Source organism: Sinohyriopsis cumingii, chromosome 3 (assembly GCF_028554795.1).
Source record: "Sinohyriopsis cumingii isolate HCF-2022 chromosome 3, ASM2855479v2, whole genome shotgun sequence".
Lineage (NCBI taxonomy): Eukaryota > Metazoa > Mollusca > Bivalvia > Unionida > Unionidae > Sinohyriopsis > Sinohyriopsis cumingii.
Window position 1 is genome coordinate 60800914 of NC_142963.1, and position 13185 is coordinate 60814098.

The following is a 13185-nucleotide window of genomic DNA, read 5'->3' on the forward strand; positions in this document are numbered from 1 at the left end:
TCAATGTCAAAAGGAAATGTGTAGAAATCTGCAGTCTAATCATTATCTAAAGGAAATGTATATAATCTGCAGTCTAATCAATGTCTAAAGGAAATTAAGGGAATGTGTGTGTGTGTGATTTGGATTTTTTACGTAGCTTTAACAATTTTTCAGTCATATCGCTACGATGTCTGCAGTGTGGCAGTTTATACTGATGTCTGGCACTGGGACTTCATGCCGCAGACATGTAGCATGATGTCCCACCCAGTCACATTATCCGGACACCAGGCCGACCAGTCCTAACAAATGCTGAGCGCCAAGCGAGGCGGCTGTCAGTACCATTTTTATGTCTTTGGTATGACTCGGCCGGGGATGAAATGTGTAGAAATCTGCAGTCTAATCAAAGTATAAAATAAATGCATATAACTCTGCAGTCCAGTCAATGGCTAAAGGAAATGTATATAAATCTGCAGTCTAATCAATGCTTAAAGGAAAAATATGACTGATTATTATCAGATCAAATATTTATTGAAGTTTTACTTTGCGTAATAAGTCAGCAAAATTATGTAAATGCATGTGCGCTGGGCTTAAGGCAAGTTTCTTAAAGTCCTGTAATCCTGGTTTACCATAAGGTTTGGAATATATGAACTGTTTGGTTCTTCATGTATGTCCCGTGCAATGGATCGTCGCCAAAACTGGCTCGACAGACGTTTACAGTAGGATTCCTATCTCACATCTCGCGCTCGGTACATGCGGAACTACTCTGTAGGACTTGTGAAACGAGCACGCCAGAGATATACATGTCATACATGTTAGTGTACATGTGTTGGTAACATTTTAGCGATCTGCTAGACAGAGATTTTAAAATTTTATTCTTAAAATATGGCAAACTTGGCAAAAAGAGCATTTTTAGTGATAAAGAAAGAAATTTTGCAGCTAAATTTGACAAGGCAGATGGGTGCGACCGCTAGGTAAGTTGGCGAACTAACTTGTAAGCAGTATTGCATCACACATGACGTTTTTTTCTTATGTAGGTTTGTAACAATATGGAACATGATATGCACGTACACTAGTGTTAGTAGTATTCCATTCTTTACGATTTTATGCGCAACATTCTCTTACCAGTCTGTACTCATACGATTTGAGTTTTTATATTAACGCTGTTCCTTGGTGCTGAATTGTGAATTGTTTGCATTCATATATACACAGGGGACTCGTATTGTTGCTTACAATTGACCTGTCATAAATGTACTATACAATAACTGCAGTAGTTATTATATAGTACACGTATGACAGGTAAAATTGTAAGCAACGATGCGAGCCTCTGTGGTTACATATAATAAACATGTTCAATATTGGTTTGAACATGTTGAAAGACGAGCTGCACATGATTATTGGTAGTTCCAGGTATTTCAGTTATACGTTATGGCGGATATACTCAAATGAACTGTAATTTAGTGTCAGCACAGTGTAGGCTATTTTGCACTCTTTAAGCAAAACCCTCAAAATAAACTGAAAAATTTAAATTGACAATTCATTTTATTATGTCAATTCACCATTATGCACAAAAGAAAATTAAAAATCTGAAATTGAGGCAAATAAACTATAGCTTCAGAAACTTATCTTAAGTTGAAAGTTGCACAGTTCAGATAGACATACAGTATAGGTCACCATTACTTTTCTGGTACTGAGTTGTAATATATTTATAAATGCCCATTGGCAGAATTTATACAGACTAAAGGTAAAAAAAATTCATATAAATAAACAAAATTATATATTTTTTTTAAACTAAAATTTTAATTAATAACTTTTAATTTTATTGACCAGCAGTATTCTGTTTCTAATTCTTTTAAAAATCTAAAATCAAGACCAGTTAATTATGGCTTTAGAAACTTATCATAATATGAAAATTAAACAAGTTTCAAGAGGCAAAGGAGGTCGCAGTGACCTTTTTCTGGTATGGAGTTGTAAATGTATTTAAAAATGCAATGAAAGTATTTTCCAGCTGTAGATTCTTTTACCATGTCTACAGAGTTCAATCAGTGGATCCCCAAAATGAAGTCTCTGACAACAGTGTTCTTGTAACAAAAGTAGGCGCTACTCATTGATGTTGTAGGCGGTAGGACTATTAGTATATGGCCATGGTCATACCAAATTTTGGGGCATACCTTTATACATTCAGATGTGTAGACAATTATCCAGCAGAACACCTTGAGATCACCTGTAAACAACACACACACACATTTATGCACATTCAAAATAGTAGAATCTTGATTATGTATAATGGAACAATACGACAAGTTTTGGACAGGGGATGGCATGGCACAAGAAATTCAGTGGTGATGGGGATGCTTCTGAAGAAAAAAGTAGCATTTTTTTCTAATTTGGAAAGGAAACATTTGATAGCCATAAAAGTTAAAACATTGATGTCTTAGATGTTTATATTTGACGGTAATGGCTTTCAGATAGAGTTGTAGGCCTTATTTTATGTACATGCAAACCTGCCAGATCATGTCATGTAACATGAAAAATACAGTTTTTGAAACCGAAACCTGCTGACATTGTTGTCTTTAAAAAACACACTATTTCCACTAAAGCAAAAAATAAAACAAAACAAGAGACTTCTTCGACACTGCAATATATGCAGTGAACCTGTAATCTATATAAGCATTTAACAGTTGTGATTAACAAAGCTTAGCACCAAATGCCATCACTCCTAGGAAGGTTTGGGACTGATTATTTCATAATGTATCGAGCTATTCTAATAATTGTATATTTTGACTGAGAAGATAGAAGATAATCAAATTTGCATAATGGGGGATAAAACCAAACAATTCTTGGTTAAATATTTGTTTCTGAGGTCACAGTACACAGGATACACTTGGAGAAAGTAAAATGCTGATGCAATAATGTTTAAAACACACAAAGCCTCTCTTTGGATATGTTTTATTATTACATATAACTTCAGCAAGATTATGTGAGACTGCTGTAGAGTAAGAGCTATTCAAGACTTATCATTAATAATTGTCTACAGGCATGCTTTCTACTCAAATCATTTTTATATACAGCACAATAACACAATCTGCTAGATGTTGCTAGGGGCACCCTCCATCATCATATAGACTGGTAATGTAATCCTTTTTTTTAATTAGACTTTATATGGTATCACAATGATGTGCTGATTCAGCCATAAATATGACAGTCCTAATTCATCTTGACTATTGACTGCATTTACTTTGGTAATGTATATGTTTAGTTTGGTACAGTATACATTTATGTTGGTAAAGTATGTTTGGTTTGGTAAGCTCAGTTTTGACCACTATAAATTTTACCAGAGTTGACATCATTATTTAACATTAAATATATTTTGGACAGAAAGGAATTATGGTTTGATAAAATCCCTGACAAGAATCGATGTACTTGTCAGGATGTCTGCTGGTATTTAGAATCGGTTGGAAAGTTTTAAAATTGCATGCTAGATCTAGAAATACATCATTAATGATCGTAGTATTAGTCCCCCCTCTTATGTATTTCAGTTGGTTGACTGTCCCTGTTTTCAATGCTGACCATAGCACTATTGACCCCAGGGTAATTGAGCTGGTTTGCCCAGTACTTAAGTGCTTAGTACATTACATATGGTAATCCTTATAATATATAAATAGTTTTAAAAAAAAATACCTATCTACTGTAATTTTAAAACTTGTGCAAAAGAAAAGGGGTTTTGTGCCTAATAACTATTCAACAACTCTTGAGGAACAGCACATTTGCATGAATAGACACAAAATATCGAACAAATAAACATTTTCATTGGGTTTATAGCCTTTTTAAATTTGTTGATTATATGCATTCTTTATGTTACTGTTTCTTATACCATCTTAATCATTATAATGATATTCATTTTTCCATAATACATTATGTGATAAGCTTACCAATTAATCACTCTCTATTATTATATATACTGGCAGACACATTTTCTGAAGCAAAAATGATCATGCATACATTATGTACTGTATTTATCCACTGTGTTATATTACCTTTATAACAGACATCCCAGTGGAAAGAAAATAGATCCAGATCTACTGTCACATAATGTGTAAGCAAATCAGGGTCTGTGCTATTTGTGTCCATTTATGGTGCAAGAAGAAAATGAAGCATTTATTGTGCACCATAAAATAATTCTTTTGGAGGTACATGTTACCACCAGTAACACTGGATGATGCAACCTTGCAGTGTCAGCACAGGAATGCCATATGATTTGGTTAAGCAAGACACTTGCATGTTGTTACACTATGGTATGTCAACAGAGTCAATTGAGCTTGCACAAGTTGACTATTTGTCTTTTATTATGGAACAGAGGTAATTACTTGGAAGAAGGTCTTATTTTAAAATATAAATACCTACTTTCAGTGTTTCAAATCTTTACACTGTCCCCTAATACTAGTGTACTCTGAGATTACCATATATACTCGCATATAAGCCCATTAGCGTATAAGCTGACCCCCAAACTAAACAGGTATAAACACTAAAAATTGCATGACCCGTGTATAAGCCAACCTACAACTCTGAGACATCTCAAGATGCATTAGGTAAGTTCCAAATGCATTTATTTAGGCAAACTTATATATTAAACATTACCTCAGTTTATAGGATCGCTTATGTCATTGAAAATGAGTAACTCGTGAGCGTGTGTTTCAACATAAATGAAACAGCTATTAAGGACTAGCTGAAATGTTATCTGGAAGAATGCAGTTTGATCGAAACAATGAATAAAGCAAAATCTGCATCTATGTTTGGGAATAAGTAAGGATTTAAGTGATGCTATGCATGCTTTGCACTGTGTAAGTACTGTACATATAGTTCAGCACGGTCTCCCGGGTAAACTCATCCGGCCCACAAATTATGAAGCCTGTATTTACCTTTATTTAACTTTGTGTTGGAGAAATCAGAAAATATGCACATGCAAAATAATACCAAAATCAATCATAGTACTTTATAACAGTTTAATAATTATCAGGTCACTGAAAGTTCCTTTTTTTAACATGCCTGTGTCTTATGACATGAAAAAAATATTGTTTCGTGTCCCAGTATTTACAGCCATTAAAGTAGTCAAGAAAAAGACCTAAAAACTGTCAAGTTTAGACATTGGCCTGTGTATAAGCTGACCCCCCCCCCCCCTTCCAGGCCTTTATTTTTTCCTAAATTATTTGGCTTATACGCGAGTATATACAGTATTTAAGATTGCAGTGTTGAAATAGGTAACTATTTTGTCATGCTTGCATTAGTGGAAAAGATACTTTTTCAGTGACATCAACAGTCTGTTATAGTTTTTGTTATAGTTTTTCATTAGATCAAGCCAACTGAGTTTGTGGTACATCCCATCTTTTGCCATGTGTTGCCTGGGATCCATAAAAATTTTGCTCTTTTCAATTGCTTCTCAAAAACCATAAGATTAATTTTAACTAAATTTGGCACAGAGTATCCAGGCAAAAAGGCAATTCAAGTTTGTACAAATGATGCCAAAATGCCTTAAAAATGGTTTCCTTTACAAAAAGTTGTTGTTATTGTAGGGTTTAATGCCATTTTTCAGCACAAGATATGCTATACATGGCGTCCAGTATAAATGGTGAAGGAAGAACCCGGGAAAACCCTGGAAAGATCCACTGACCCATGAGAAGCTACTGGCAAGCTTTCTCACATACCAACATTGGCTGAACCAGTGACTCGAACCTACGCAGAGGTGAGATGGCAAGGATCTGTAACAGTGAGTGCTCTAGACACATCTGGGCCCTCTTACAAAAAGTAGAAAATCCTTTAAACAGCTTGTTTTAAAAAACCACTGAACAGAATTTGATCATATAACATCTTGACTTGAAGATCTTTCAGGTCTGTGCAAATAATGCCAATCCATAAAAGACGTCTGCAACAAATGGAATTAGACGAAACTTGACATAAAGCATCCTGGCATGATGACCTTTCAGATTTGTACAAATGATGTTGATCAAATATAGCTACCATTTTTAAATCAGAAAAACAACTTGAAACAAGTTTCGCACAGAAACTGCCCATTTGAGTTTGATCAAATTTAATGGCAATCTGATATCAAGGACTTTCAAATTTATACAATTGATATTGATCTGCCATCAAATGTAACCACAACATTACTGAAAAATAAAAATCTTTTCAATGACTTTCCAAAAACCATTCAAACAGAATTGGACAAAATACTTGTCAGTAAGCATTCTCTAGCAAGAAGGGGTTGTTCATTCTGAATAGATGTCAGTAAGCCATCAAATATGGCTACTGTTATGAAAAAGAGAAAAACCTTTAATAAATTCTTCTAATAACTGTGGTACAGAATTAGATAAAAGTTGACAGAAAGTGTACTAGCTTAAAATGGTTGAGATTTACACTAATGACCACATTCTGCCAATATTAGATGTATTGTGGAGCAGTTTTTGTTGACACAGCATTTTCTAAGAAACAAAGCATTCAACAGAATTTGCTGTTTCTTGCTGCATTTGCATACATTTTACCCTGAATGAACAAATTATTAGTTTTTCAAAATATATTTTTTGATTGATTTTCATATGTTTGCTTGAAACCATATAAACTTTACTGTCATTCATTTACTAGCATATAAGGGTTGAAAAATTCCACTCATCTACTGATATCTGTAAGTGGTGGATGATAAAGGGCAGGTCTCATTCTCCAGACAATTAGTATTTTAATCAGATTCAGTATGATGTGTATTGCTGTATGAGTTTAATTGATGCAGGTTAAGTAAATGTTCCAAATCATTTGCTTACTATGACATTTAGCCAACTGATGAGATTTAGAACCAAACATTGGATTATTGGTGATAATGGATTATAAGTTATTTAAATTTTCTTCATTGGAATATTTTGATTTTGCACCTTTCATTTTAACATTTTCAATGCATTGGAAACCATTTATGTTCACCAGATAAATTACAGATCATTTCACATACATACTTTAATTGGTCATTGATTATCACAATTTACCAGTACCAGATGTCCTGATATTTTGTATGAGAACCCAGTAACAGTGATAGTTCCATGAATTTGAGGAACAAAGAGAAACCTTTTTAGGTATATGTATGTGAAAATGACATTTTCCATGAAAAATATAGAATATATCTCAAACTGATTAAAATTAATGGTTGATCAATTCTGATGGAATAGTAATTTATGTTTAATTTGAAACTGATTACCATGATTAGTGTAGCTACATGTACATGTATGTTTATGTACCTAGATTGTAATTATCAATTGAAATTTGGACTGCATTAGAACATTGCAGATATTGCAGCATTAAGTTTATTAGGTCTCAGCTGTATGTTGTTAAATTTTGTTTTTCTCTTAACTTTTAGATGTCATGCTGCAAAGATAATTGATGGGAGGGCCATGGCCCAAACAATCCAGGATGAAGTCAAAGATGAAATTAAGGGCTTTGTATCTCAGGGTGGTAGAGCTCCATTTCTGTGTGTGATCCAAGTTGGTGAGGACCCGGCAAGCACAACATATGTAAAAAATAAGATCAAGGCTGCACAGTACACAGGTATGTGTGATAGTTAAAACGCTAAAGAATATATTGTCCTGTATGATATTGAATGCCATACTGTTCTCTTTGATTTGTGACTTGTAAGGATTTCAGACCCTTAGTGTTTTATAGCACACTGTCCAGTCTCACTTACTAAATATAATTTGTATTATTAATAGTTTATAATAACAAACTTTTTTGACTTACTGAAATAAAATTCAAAATTCAGATTCATTGGCCTTTAAGGTAAATAAATTTTTTGTCACAGGAATCAACTCAAATTTAGGTAAAAGATTATACCTGGTAGAAGTTGTCTTCCTTTAGTATGTTAGTCGGATGGTAATGATTCACACTAAAGTTAAATCAATTTTAAATAGAAAACAGGAAAATAATTATACCCTCCAATAATATTTCAAAACTCAATATAAATTCTCTTGCAACATATAATACAAATAAATTTAGACAAATATCATGAAGGCTTTTTAGAGCAGAATTTTTATGATAGCAACAGCAACCATTGATAGCAGTATTTCTGGAATTGTGTTATTTTATCTGATCTTTTGTAAATTAGTATCACTTCAACCCTACAGCAATAATTGCATCCAGGATCCAGTAAGCTAAGGAACAATTTGCCCCCCCCCCCCTTCCAATTAGTTGAAACACAAACTTCAAATGGGAGAGATAAATGTTTGCAATAGAAGTAATTTTTGTTTTTGAAAAGCAAGCTCTAAAGGTACACAGGTCACGATTTTTTGGAACATAGAACCAAAAATTATGGAAAACAGTATTCCATGCTCAGGGTGCAAGACTGCCTATAGGTTAAAATATCATAGAACAAACTGCAGTTATTCTGAAAACACTGCAAAGGTGTCAGCATGATTTGACTTGAATTCCATAATTTAGTAAATTTACCATACATGTAATAAAAAGTTTAAATTTTTTATAGCCAAAATGATTCGTTATTTATGATATAAGAACTCACAAAGTGAGATTGCTGGCAAAATCAGTGACACTCTATGCTAAAGAATGAGGTATCACAGGCCCAGTGATAGTTGAAGCAAATGGCCCACCTGATTGGGTAATTGTTGGAAAGGCTGATGTTGGTCCATCACTATCAGAAGCAGGTACCATATGGTACATAAGAATTATGATTGATGAGGTAGGTGGAACTTAGTTATTTAATGGAGTCAAACAATGTGTAAGAAGAAAACACGTGTTGTTCAGTATCATGACATACTGAATTGTAGGTTAATCAGTCAATTTCTGTAGCCATTAACAATCACAATTGTTTGTTAATTGATGTGTTAAACTTCACCTGTCAATCAGTCACTGTGGCAGGTAGTTTCCTGTGTCTAACAGCCAGTAAGATCATGATAAAGAGATGTTTTCTATTTGAAATCCAAATAAAGACAAAAAATTAAATTTGCAACCCTCTCCCTTTTTATAGTGTGGCCCCAGCCTTAATGTCTAAATGTGACATCAGTAGATGTTTTCTTCAATAAGTTCCAGGTATATGACTGGACCATTATCTTTGAGCTGTATGTACACAGCATGTAACAGATAACAAATTTACTGTGATTGGGTACCTTTTTGGGAACTCTGGGCTGCATATCTCTATACCTGTATCAAATCCCACCCCTTCACACATCATTGGCAGGTAAGACACTTGACATATCAACCTGCAGCCTTTAAGTATCAATACTTTCTTATGTCAATCTCTGACTGTTCGCTGTCTACTTCTAAATTTGATGGCGCAGTGAAGTATTTTTGTGTGGTGTTTGATATTATGAAAAAGATGTCTTTCCTATACAGGTATAGAGAGTGAAAATATTCGACTACCCAGTTCCACAACTCAAGACCAGCTGCTTGATCTCATACACATGTTGAATGCTAATAAAGATGTTGATGGTATTCTTGTCCAGTTGCCTCTGACTGCAAAAATGAATGAAAAGAAAATTTGTAATGCTGTCGCTCCAAATAAGGATGTGGATGGATTCAATGTTCTGAATGTAGGGAAATTCTGTGTGGACGAACTTTCATTCATGCCTGCCACCCCTGCAGGTGTAATGGAAATAATCCGAAGGACAGGTAATTGTGCTTCAGCGGTCATGTTCCGAAACATTATCTTGCACATGTATCCTTACATGTATTTTGCTAGACAATTTTAATTCCGTTTTTACTGTTCCAAACAAAAACAAATTCATATACATGTAATTTTACAGAATTAGAAAATTATTTTAATTATAATTTTAATTGAATGGTAAAAGCATATAACTTGCATCATGTAATCAGTTTTATGATCATTTTGTGAAAAGGGTTTTAACTAATGCTATGAATAGAACTTAATGAAATATGATTCATTTTGCAGTTTACCATTATGTCATGAATTTGCTAATGAACTAACAGTATCACCCATGTCACACCTTTTGGTTTTCTCACCAAATAACTGAATAAACACCTCAAAAGTATTGCAGAAGCCATCACTGTACATTACTCCTTGTTTACCAATTAGCTTCAAGAGACATCACTAATTTTTGAAGCTTTTATTATGGTCACTTCGTGATTGAAGTGGATTCTTCCAGGTAGAAATATTTATTAGTTTCTCTTTCAATGTTTTCACATATGAGGAAACATAACTTTTAAAAGTCGTCATCATGCTTTATACACAATGTTATTTACCTGCATAATTCAGCAGGTGACCTAGTTTTGTGCCATTTCCTGGCAATTTTGCACATACTACTTGATATTACTTTATCAAAATATTATATTAAGTTTGGTTTGAGAGGGGTGGAGTTTAAGGTGATACAATGGACTGTATCAATGAAATAGTAAAGTGAATTCTATGACTGTGTTTTGAAATCAAAGATTCACAGTATTTTCACAATGATCAATCATTATATTGTGTTTATCACCATTTCTGAAATAATTGTAAAGTTAAAGTTTTTTGAACATGACAGGTATTGAAACATTTGGGAAGAATGCTGTGGTGTGTGGCAGATCTAAAAATGTCGGAATGCCAATAGCAATGTTACTCCATGCAGATGGTGTTTATGAAACCAAGGCAGGTAAGGGTTGACAAAATTTTTGCTTTACTTAGCTGACAGTAAGAGGCAGATGAGGTCTTCTCCTCCCAGTCTGCTCCACCTCCCAAACCATGTCCTTTCTGACCATGTTGATAACTAAAAATCTCATTTTTACTCCATTAATTTGGCACAGTTTCTGAGCCTGAAATTAAGGGTAGCCTTCACTCCTAAGTCTATTACATTTATGAGGCTGAAATTAAGGGTAGCCCTCAATCCTAAGTCTATTACATTTCTGAGCCTGAAATTAAGGGTAGCCCTCACTCCTAAGTCTATTACATTTCTGCTTTGACTAGGGAGCTACATTTGCATGCAATGGTTAGCATGCTGGACTCGGGACTGAAAGGTTGTGTGTTTGAATCCTACATTTGGACCAGGTTGAGTCAGCTACCATGGTGTGCCCTTGGGCAAGGCACTTTACTCTGATTGCCTCACCACTAAATAACCTACTTGTTTTGCTGGTCCATAAAGCAGCAAAGTAAATCCAGTTGGACTAGTAGTTTTCTTAAATTCATTCACTCTATGGCTAGTAAAATTCAGTACTTGTGGGAAGGACTAGTGAAGATTTGGAAGGACTAGTAAATTCTTCAGTTCGCCTTTAGCGCCAGCCCCACAGTTATGTTAAATTCTTTGCCTGAGTTTTGCATATTTATTTCACCCAGGATATCATTGTTAGTACTTGTTTTTAACTTTGACAGTGATAATAAAAAAATTAAACATGATATGTAAATGAATGCATGTGATGTTAAACAGGGATGCCAGGATGTTTGCAAAGTGACAGGTTTCTAACTGGTACAAAGGAATGAATAAAGTGAGCCTTGTGCTTGGAAGATTTAAGGATATTAATGGCAGTTTACATTCACAAATTGAGTTTTAGTGGCAACACAAAAACTTGTTTGATTCCAATATAATTTAAAATTTTATTGATAAATAGAAACAATATCTCATTCACTGTAGTACCACATTGTAGGAAGTGATGTGATGTCACCATGATGTCAGAATTTCAGACAGTTCATCATGGTTTCTAATTAGCAGATTTTGACATTCTAACTTTCAGGAGTTGCATTACATCATGCATTTATGTTAGAGTATTGTATTTACCTGTCTTGTATAACATGCACCTAGCTATGAACAGCATGCATCCTGGACCTACATTCTTGAATTAACCTTTGACAGTCTGTAGTTACAAAATTTAGATATCAATATAGAATTGTACAATTTTCTTCAATGCTCTGGTGGCCTAGTTGTTAGAGCGTCTTTCTCGGATGCAGGATGTTGAGGTTTTGAACCCTTGCCGAGTCATACCAAAGACTTATAAAATGGTACTAACAGCTGCCTTGCTATGTTCTCAGAAATGGTTCTAACGGCTGCCTTGCTATGTTCTCAGCATTAAGAGATTAGTGTTAGGGCTGGTGGGCCTGATGTCAGGATAATGTGACTGGGTGGGACATCATGCTATATGTCTATGGCATGATGCCCTAGTGCAGACATCATAGTGATATGACCGATTTTTTTTTAAAGCTATGTTAAAAAAACCAAATCATACACACAAACACACAATCTTCTTCAGTTGGGTACTCCTTAGCAACTGCAAAATTTCTGTGATGGAGATGCATTTGAAGTATCACATCACAATTTAGGGTTTTAAGCTTAAACTTGAGGTTCATGCTAAAAAAGTTAAAAGATTCTGGGACCAGATCTGTATGGTGTACTGATGATAGGTAAAGAATCCCATTTTAGTTGAAATGCTTGTTTGCTATTTTTGTCAAACCTCTTTCAGAATCAGAAAGTCAAATTCATGACCATTAGTGCTGAATAAGATAAAAGATTATTTTAAAATTTCAGAAAAAAAGATTTCATGTATTATCATGCTATGTATAATTGAAGTGGTAATTGTTTACTCATCTTCCAATAATGTGTGGCTGTCAAGTGAATTCTGAGTTCAAATTTTCTAAACTCATTTTGGAAATGGATAAAAGTTTTACCTGTGTTTAAATTCTCCAGATAGGTCTCTTGTTTGAATATCAACACACATGGATAGGTTTTTTCATATGGGGTTTAATGCCATTTATCAGCATATGATGGATCATACAGGGCAGCCAGTATTTTTGGTGGATGAAGAACCTGAGGAAAAAAACTGTCTAATGAGAAACTACTGGAAATTTTCCTCACATGTTGGTCAAGCTGAGACTTGAACTCATGCTGACAGGTGAGATGTGTGAGTTACCTGTAAAGGTGAGTGTCTTAGACAACTTGGCCACCCAGGCACCTCACTATGGATAAATATATAAGCCAAAACGTTGTATGCAGTGTATAAGATTATTGATGTTTCTTCACATTCTGATTGTCAACTTTTACCCATGTATGCATATGGTTTGACATGTGATTATGCTTTGCTATTAATTATTATATTAGGGGACCCTTTTGGACCTTTCCATTAAATGCTGTAAAATATTGGAAATCAAAACGAAATGAGTATTTGATTCAGATGGAAGAAAATGTGTCTGTCTTCTATTATGATTCTGTATACTTAAAGTAAGTAATAGAAGAGATTGAGAAACAACAA

General features: G+C 34.3%; 1 protein-coding gene across 2 annotated transcripts in view; it reads left to right on the plus strand.

Moving 5' to 3' along the window:
* The first annotated feature begins 808 nt into the window (after nucleotides 1–808).
* The window catches only part of LOC149802950 (bifunctional methylenetetrahydrofolate dehydrogenase/cyclohydrolase, mitochondrial-like), a 32918-nt gene continuing 20541 nt past the window's right edge, over nucleotides 809–13185 (plus strand). For both annotated transcript variants that reach the window (XR_016420115.1, XM_089952463.1), the window contains exons 1-4: nucleotides 809–950; nucleotides 7370–7557; nucleotides 9352–9627; nucleotides 10497–10604. Coding sequence is in view for 1 of the 2 variants with exons in the window: in XM_089952463.1 (XP_089808589.1) it covers nucleotides 862–950; nucleotides 7370–7557; nucleotides 9352–9627; nucleotides 10497–10604 (661 nt within the window). In the remaining variant the exon portion in view is untranslated. The remainder of the gene's footprint in view (nucleotides 951–7369; nucleotides 7558–9351; nucleotides 9628–10496; nucleotides 10605–13185) is intronic.